Source organism: Vombatus ursinus, unplaced genomic scaffold (genome assembly GCF_900497805.2).
Source record: "Vombatus ursinus unplaced genomic scaffold, bare-nosed wombat genome assembly UNPS02014786.1, whole genome shotgun sequence".
Taxonomy (NCBI): Eukaryota; Metazoa; Chordata; class Mammalia; order Diprotodontia; family Vombatidae; genus Vombatus; species Vombatus ursinus.
In genome coordinates, this window is record NW_020954564.1 from 21,869,671 (window position 1) to 21,878,701 (window position 9,031).

General features: G+C 33.3%; 2 protein-coding genes across 3 annotated transcripts in view; one reads left to right on the forward strand and one right to left on the reverse strand.

Moving 5' to 3' along the window:
* The window catches only part of LOC114047305 (b(0,+)-type amino acid transporter 1), a 42,082-nt gene extending 39,136 nt beyond the window's left edge, over positions 1 to 2,946 (forward strand). Inside the window, exon 12 of the mRNA XM_027868074.1 lies at positions 2,882 to 2,946. Within this exon, the coding sequence (XP_027723875.1) occupies positions 2,882 to 2,946 (65 nt within the window). The remainder of the gene's footprint in view (positions 1 to 2,881) is intronic.
* Positions 2,947 to 4,552: 1,606 nt separating this feature from the next.
* LOC114047024 (putative ATP-dependent RNA helicase TDRD12) overlaps positions 4,553 to 9,031 on the reverse strand; it is an 82,107-nt gene continuing 77,628 nt past the window's right edge. For both annotated transcript variants that reach the window (XM_027867681.1, XM_027867680.1), the window contains 4 exons: positions 8,858 to 8,971; positions 8,611 to 8,764; positions 8,413 to 8,479; positions 4,553 to 6,947 (listed from right to left, as the gene is read on the reverse strand). In XM_027867681.1, the coding sequence (XP_027723482.1) occupies positions 6,856 to 6,947; positions 8,413 to 8,479; positions 8,611 to 8,764; positions 8,858 to 8,971 (427 nt within the window). In that variant the 3' untranslated portion in view covers positions 4,553 to 6,855. The remainder of the gene's footprint in view (positions 6,948 to 8,412; positions 8,480 to 8,610; positions 8,765 to 8,857; positions 8,972 to 9,031) is intronic.

Here is a 9,031-nt window from a genome sequence, read left to right on the forward strand (position 1 = left end):
GGTACCCTCCATCCTCGTCCAGGAGACTGTCAACCCTATATTGTTAATTTATGTTCCAGAAATCCAAGTCCTATTTGATTCCTTGGCAAGTATTTCACCTTTAAAATGTTTTTATATTTTTAATATTTTTCTCTGTTGATGTAGATGTCTGTCACAGCAGTATAAATCAAGTATGTAGAAAGAATTGCCTTCTAATTTGAAGGATTCTATCCATTCTTAAAATTTCAGGAAATTATTGTGATTTATGATTCAGTATTTCTAATATTGTGGGGGCCATTGATGCCGATATGTCCTGATTTTTCCACACACCTTTGGTTTTTCCATGACCTTAGAGTTCTGTGTCTCCACTAAACACAAATGTCTCACAGAACCTAAGAGTTGTAAGGAAACTTACACAGGAATTTAATCCAACTCCTATCTTTCTCTGCAATTCTTTCTCTAACACAAGTCATCTTGTTTCTACTTATCTAGTTCTTCAGTAAGAGGGGACCTACTGCCCCCTAGAGGAATGCATTTCACTTTTGGAAAAAGTAGCTCATTTCTAAATACAATTTTTTTTTAAACTTCTGCATTCCCTGCCTTTACTGAGGAAGCAGTGAGGTAAATAAACCTTGTCTCCTTAATGGTCTTTAGTTCCTTATTCATGACTTCATAACCATTGGCAATAGTTTCTGGGCTCCTGACAGTATCATTAGTGCTCATGTCCATTACCAGAAGTTAACTATTTTGACAAATCTTGGATCTGTTTATTTCTTCGATCTATGCTCCAGGAAATGATGCAAACCTTGGAAATAAGTGACCACTCTACCTTAGGATTCATGACAGAGGAGAGAAAACTGGACAAAATGACATCCCTTATATTTTTGTAGAGCAGATATTAAAGGATTCAGAGAAAGAATAAGTAGAATCCTAGGGGCTAAATTCTGTAGGATATCAATTCAAAACAATGAGAAGCTACCAAGAATGAGATTCTGAATACTCAAGCAGAAAATTGTGTAAAGGAGAAAGGAAAACTGTCTAGATGTAGATATGTGATTCTTCGAAAATCTGAGTTGGTCAGTGACTTCCATGTGTAAGACCAAACCACTTTAACCTTTCTTTTGATTTTGGTTTTCTTCTTTCCTGTCAAAGAGAACAATCTCTGGACTCAAAAGGACATATAAAAACTAATAGGGAGCTGAAATCAAGATCATAGGTAGATAGTGCCTAGCTGCCTTTGATGAGTTTAAGTCACCAGGCCATATTAACTACATCCTAGGATATTAAAATCACAAGAGGGGCCATAGGATAGGAGAAAGGTAAAGTGTCTACTGGAATGCTCCAAGGGTCCTTGCTTGGCCCTCACTATACTGTTAAACATTTTTGTCAGTGACTTGGATAATGGTATAGATGGCATAATTATCAGATTTGCAAATGGTACAAAACTGAAACAGATAGCTAACAGGTTAAGAATAAGAATCCAAAAAGTTCTCAATAGTCTACAGCATTGGACTAATAATTATGGATTAATAATGGATAAATAAGATGAAATTTAACAGGGATGAATACAAAGTCCTATACTTAGGTTAAAAAAAAAAATCAGTTTCAAAATGCTATCCACATCCAGAGGAAGAACTGTGGAGTCTGAATGGGGATTTAAACATACCATTTTCTCTTTATTTATTTGTTTGTTTCTTCTTTCTCGTGACTTTTCCCTTTGGTTCTAATTCTTCTTTACAACATGACTAATGTGGAAGTGTTTAATATGACTGCACATGTATAGCCTATATCAGATAGCACACCAGGAGAAAATTTAGAACTCAAAATCTTACAAAAGTGAATGCTGAAAACTAAAAACAAATAGATAAAAAAATTTTTAAAGTCAATTTCACAAATATGAGATGGAATAGATGTGACTATACAGTTCATCTGCAAATAACATGGAGGTTTTTAATGGCCCTCAAGTTCAATGAGAGTCAGCAATAAAAAGAAAACCTATATGAAATCAGATTGTATTGACAAGTACAGTGTCAAGAACATTCTGCCCTGATTAGAACTTGTCCCGAGTATTGTTTTCAGTTCTGGGTATTATATTTTAAGAAAGACAAAACAAGAAAACATAAAGACAGTTAAGACTGTGAAGAACCTAGAGATAATACCTTAGGAGGAGGATGTGAAGGAAAAAGGGATGAGCCTGGAGAAGACATAGGAAAGACATTTTAGCCATCTTCAAGTGTCTTCAAGTATCTGAAGGTCTGAAACATGGAAGAGTGATTAGAGGAATCTTGCTTCACCCCAGAGGGAAGAGTGACAGATATACGGTTGATGTAAAGGCAAAACTTCCTAACAATTAGAGGCTGTATAGAAGTATAAATCTTCAAGCAAAGGCAGAAGGACTTTTGAGTGGCTTGGAGAGGGAATTCATGTTTAGGTATAGTTTAGGCCAGATAAACTCAGATCCCTTCCAATTTAAGATTCTATGAAATGGCTTCTAGTTCCCAATACCTTAACAGCCTTAAATAAACATTATTCTCCAGGGAATAGTGTATGGGGGACAGTTCTGGCTTGTGGAAATGTGTAGGAAGAAGATGGCAAATCAAGGGGTAATAAACTATATAGTTTGTCCCAAAAGTCTTAAGTGCTAAGCTTTATACTATTAAAGCTTAAAATTTTGCAGTTTTAGGCTATTATTCTGTTTACTTTGCCATTGTCAGCTACGAAAGCTTAAATCTGCACAAGTTTATGACAAGACTTTTGGGACACCCTGTATTACAGGCAGTAAACAGTTAGAAATCTCTAATCAAAATAATGAATTCTATGACTGGCTGACTTTTAATGACTTTCTGGATTAAATGCCATCTATAATACATTATTTCTAATTGTATCAACTTTGGGATTTCAGAACCCATCACCATGCACTTACAGATGCTCCTGGAAGTTGTCCCACCAGAAGAAGATCTCAACTAACATTTGATTTTTAGTACATCAAGCCATGTAATAGATGTATTTTTGTATGGAATATTTGTGATTATGTCTTCTTGATGTACACATTTTTTTCCAAGAGAATTTTTACAAATATTTGTAATATCTTTTTTTTTTTTTAAAGAGATCCACAATTCTCTCTTGGCCTGGAGTTTATAGGGAGGAGAAGCAATTGGAATTTGCTAAAATTAGCAAGCTAAGGAAGCTACTCTGCCCTATTGAAAATTAGGAGAGTGGTAAATAAAATGCCACAGTTGTGGTGGTGACTTATTTAACAAAGAGAACCATACATTTATTTAAAATAATTGTCAGTAAAGTAAGTTCCTCAAACTCAATGGTCAAATGCTTTTTGTATCTTATTTAACAAAATTTTATTTTCTCTAACACCTAACATTTTGCTTTGCATATACACTTGTTTGTTGAACATAGGATTCTATGCTTGAATTCAATTACCTTTGAAACTTTGTTTCAGAAGAGTATATTTGAAATCGAACAAATATTTCAGAAATTGTAATTCTGAAATAGTTCACCTAGTATGATATAGAGGTCAAGTCCAAACCCATTTTACAGATGAAGGAACTGAGGTCCAGAAAAAGTCTGATTCGATATTAAGTGGCACAGCCAGTGTGAACTATCTGCTTCCTTTAAATAATTTTTTTATTTCAAAGAGAATCAAACCAATAAGGGATTATTTATATCTATGTTTAACATAGTAACTAATCTGGATAATTGATCACATCTTGGTTTGTGTGAACGTCACTGACAAGCCATTGTTTCTAGTCTTACAGATCACATCAATTTGATATCTTATATTGACTTGTAGTCTCAAGTCAGTGGCTCTCATGGGCACCCAAATGCCCTTCATTAGCATTTGAAATAGATGGAGGAGAAAATTCCCAGGAATAAAATTTGACTTTTATTCCATTCCCCAACTTCCCTCTCCCACCCCAAATACACCCCCTTCATATGGTTATGCCAGTAAAACTAACTTTTACTCTCATAGATCAGCAACTATTCTCAAATTCCAGGCTTTCCTGGGGCACTGAGGCTAAGTGATTTGCCCAGAGACACAGGCAGTAAGAATCACATGTGACTGGAGCACAGACTCTTTCACTCTGAGACCTGCTCTTTAGCTACTACACTTTGTCATTAGTCAATGAAAATACTGTAAGAAGAATAAAAAAAAAAACTGGATGCCACTTTTGTATGAAAACAAGTACATTTTATTGATGACATATTCCCACTTCCCATTACAATGTGTAACTAAGACCACAGGCAACTGACATAAGAAACCATAGGACAAAACTCTGCATGCTATTCATCACATTAAACCATATAAGAGATGAGGTTTTTTCCTCCAAGAAAATATTTATCGTGGAACCTGAAATATAGAAGCCTTGTTTCCATTATTAAAAAGTTGTAACATCACATTTTACAAGTCTTAAATCTGTCAATAGTATATGTTCTAATACAAAAATAGCACTTGCACATTCCATACTTTTAAAATAAAATTATATAATTAAAAATCCTAATTAACCAACTGGTGGCTTTTAAAAATGTTTGAATAAAAAAAAAACCAAATAACAGTAACTTAACATTTATTTTTTTAAAAGGCCACCACAACTACTAGCTATTTGCTTTTTATTTTTTTAGGATTAAACATCTTTAGGTAGTTCTATCATTGGCTACAAAAAAGGTTTCATAAAAGAACAAAACAAAAAGAGGCAAACAAAAAGAGATACTACTGACAGAAAGCAACGAAATCCTACAGACTATTGGGTTATCTCTATGCACACAATAAGATAATTCACTGAACAAGGCTTATATTGTAATGGGCTGGTTATTATAATTCTGTGGGAATACAAGTTGTATAAGTATAAATTAATTTAAAGTCAAAAAAGTACTAAGAGACACTGGAGGAAGTACATGATGATATTGATACCTTTTACTTAGTTTAAATTCAACCATCAAAAAAGAAAATCTAAGTTCACTTTGAATTATATGTACCTACCTCCCTGACCCTCATCTCCATCACTCAATATACAACATCACTGGTAGGGGCAAAAGTCGATTCACTAAACTTTAAAGTTAACAAGTGGCAAAAGGGAAGGGCTACTATAAACACACACACAGAGCTGTACCTACCTATATGAAGTCAGAAAATCCCTACCCGCTCTGGCAAAAAGGGTTAACTTGATCTCATCATGGGAAAAATATCTTAACTTTGTTCTTAGAAATACTCCTTTAAAATGGTGCTGTGATTGTCGTCCTGAGATTCTTTCTCTATAAGTAGCCCATTTTACAGATGAGAAAACTGAGACACAGTTTAATTTCACTCCATCTCACAGAACAGTTGAAGGAAGAGTTTTGATTTTTATCAAACACACATATATTTTTCTATATATATAGTTTTGATTTTTATCAAACATACATATATATATATATATATTTCTATTACCAAATTTCATGAGGAAAGGACCTTGTTTCTTTCTTTTTGCTAAACAAAAAGGAGAATGCCTAAATACCATCTAACACTACTAGTGAAATGCACCATTCTTTAAGTCACATCTACCTTATAAATTTCAAATCTGTCTTCAGTTTTAAAGATCTATTTTTTCCCTATATGTTCAAACAGAAATGTGTGTTGTATTAATTAACACAAAAAACTTTAGGGAAGAAAATTTGGAGTGGAAATTATAAAACTTGAAAAGGAAGTCTACGATGTACATACATACTAAGTATGAGTTCTACATGTGCTTTCAACCAAATATGTGATCTTGATGACTTCAGTATTGCCAATTGGTTAAGAATATTCTGACATTCCTAGATCTTGTGAAATCTAAACTTCCTGAGTGTCCAAATCTGTCAGCCTTTGCAATCTCACTTAAAATGCAACCTTTCTTTGCTTCCCCATTTGGGGTTACTCTGTGATACATACACTCATGGAGCCCCACACAGACCTGATCACAGACCTGCATAGCACAAAGGATTATTTGGAACCTGTAACTTTTGCATTCAGAAAAATCTTCACTTTAGGACTTTCTTTAGGTATTTCTTTTAAAAACGGTCTGTAGATCATAAAGATATAACTTTAGGTCAATCCAATTTTCACCAGTGTACTTGAGATTAATTTAAAATTAATGATGTCAAAGTCATTAATTACACCTCTTCTTCACAAAGAGTGAATTTAGTGTTCATAAAGTGTACCACCGGAAAAATAAGCCAGTTATTTTAAGACTATTAAACTGTTTCGTACATACATATTAATGCAAACTGATTCAAACATCTACACCCTACAACAATAAGAAGATGACGATTATATACCTAAGGCCTAATTAATAAGGAAATAATGGGATCAATAAACCAGTTTAAAGTATAATTTTATGAGGTGAAAGCCTACTCATTAGAACAGAATTATAAATTTCAATAATTTAAGTAGGCCAATGAATCATACAAATTTTTGTTTTATAACACAGATCTAAAGTAAAATTAATAGGCTGAAAGTCTTTATTTTACTACCTGGGGGATCAAAATTTGCTATCTGCCAATCAAATTTAAACTTTGCCAGAGTTAAATGATATTGAAGAGGAGAAGGAGTAAAACAGAAGGTACATTATTAGCTGGGCATATATTTTTTCAACCAGGTAACCAATATCTATCACCATTCCTTAAGTAGCCAATGTCCCCCCCCATTATTCCCTTGCTATTCCCTTGATTTGGTCTCTTTATAAACTAACAACTAAGTAATTCTTATCATTAATAAATGAAATGACTACTTTTATAGATAATATGGTTTTTTTTCCTCAGATGTGTCCATGCATATCTTCTCAACTTGCAGGTGCAGTGACAGACACTGCTCTGTAAAAGTCTTCCAACCAGCATTTAATTTGCATGCTATTCACTCTCAGTTTCACTGTCCTCAGAAGAATCATCTATATCTTCGCTTATCTGCACACCAGTGTTGAGTACCTTTCTAGAGCACACAACTTAAAAAAAATTACACATAATTCAGTAAATTAAACACTTATTGGCTATGTCATAATAGGGAGCCAAGTAAGCTCAGTCAATGCTTTTCATATCAAAACATGTAATAGCACAATGTTTATTCTCCGGAATTCGAGCATGAACAATTTATGTACTGGTAATTAGATATTCTCTATTTATTAATAGATATATTTTATAAATAAATGGTTTATTCAATTATTTTCCTCAAGAAAAATCTTTTCTGTGCATAGTTTCATGTGTTCATTTCAAAACCTGAGTCAGTTAATATGTCATGCTAATAATGTAGAAATAAACGAACCATTTTTTATCATTATGCTTATTAGTACATAATTTCTTAAAGAAAAAAAAGCAAATCACTGAGCTAAAGGAACAATAAAGTTCACAGTATAGAAAAGCAATAAATAGCAACACTTCTCATTCCAAAACTAACATGTCAAGAATTGGATGTCCTGTACTCTTCAATTCCTGCACTTAGATTAGTCCCCATTTCTGTTTTTGTCTGAATTTAGCTGATTAATTCTAGCTTATAAGCCATCAAAACCAACCTTCTTCTCCACAGGTACAAGGAAAGTTTGCTTTATATGTAGCATTATTTTTAGACTAAATAGCTATATATTTATGACAGGTCATAAAACACAACTTGTCTGTACACCAATCTGGATATATCACAGATTAAATAAAGCATGTTTCTCAAGCATTATTATCTATTTTAAGAAGCCTGCTAAGAACTTTTTAAACAGCTCATTACATGGTTCTCAAACTAATTACTCAACACAGCACTGGAGTGAAAAAAGTCTCACTACATGAAACTAAACAAACTTTTATTTTAGTGGCCACAGAAGTGAGAGGTTTGTAGTATAGTAGGCATGATGTGGATTCCAATTACAATCCCAGTCCCAACTAGCTGTGTGCAGCTATGGATAAATAATTTTCCTCATTTGTAAAATGGAGACAATACCGCCTTGCACTAATTAACCTGACAGGTTTGTTTTGAGGAAAACAAAGTGTTGTATAAATCTGAGATATTATTCTTCAAAAGGAAAAAAAAATTACTCAAATTGTTAAAATCGTGTAGTGCATAAGAAATAAGAAAGGTACACATATCCCACTCTTGCTAAAAAACTATCTACTTGGCTAACAGAAAGCTTTCCAAACATGTTCACAACAGAACAACTATGTGGAAAAAAATGAATGTGAACTCTTATATGAATTGTAACAGAAGTAAAATGTCTCAGAGAGGTTTAAATTCCTAAAGGACCATACATATCTACATGTGACCATATGAAGCCATAATTTCTGATCGCGACTCACACCCCATCGCTGCTTCTGCTTTAGTCCCCCTGTTCTTGGCTTTGAACATATAGCCCAACTAGAACATACTATCTAATGAGAACTTTTTTCCCCCTCTAAAACTTTTCTCCTTGTTTCCTAATAATATAGTCTTACCATTAGAAAAGGGGCTTATATCTTCACATTCCTCCCAATGATCAAAATCGAAAGACACATTAGGATTCTGTTAAATATAAAATATAACATTAACTGAGAAAATAGGATAAATATACCTATAAATTATATATATATATATATATATTTATATATACACCCCAAGGATATTAAGACTTAAAAATCATTAAAATCTATTACCCTTTTCTTGAGCAAATTATGCCAAGATTCTTTTTTCTCTTTTACAAGAGTGACTATAGGTTCTTCATTCTTAATTAGACATTTGGATTCCTCTTTTAATATACTTGCATGTAGGTCCATATCAGCCAAGTAAAATTTATCTCCTACCCAAGCACTAAATTAAAAAAAGTAAGGTTAGTCTTTTTAACACAGTCAAGTGGTTCCAGTTTTTTTTTTTTTTTTGGTTAAAATACATATACAGGCCTACCTGAAAACCACCCTTTCTCTAAAAAATTTACATTTCTGATCTTTTACATTTCTTAGCCTTATCTTCACAATTACAACATCTTCTTTTTGAAACCATTTCATTGCTGGGTGGAAACTATGAGAGAGAGAGAGAGAGAGAGAGAGAGAGAGAGAGAGAGAGAGAGAGAGAGAGAGA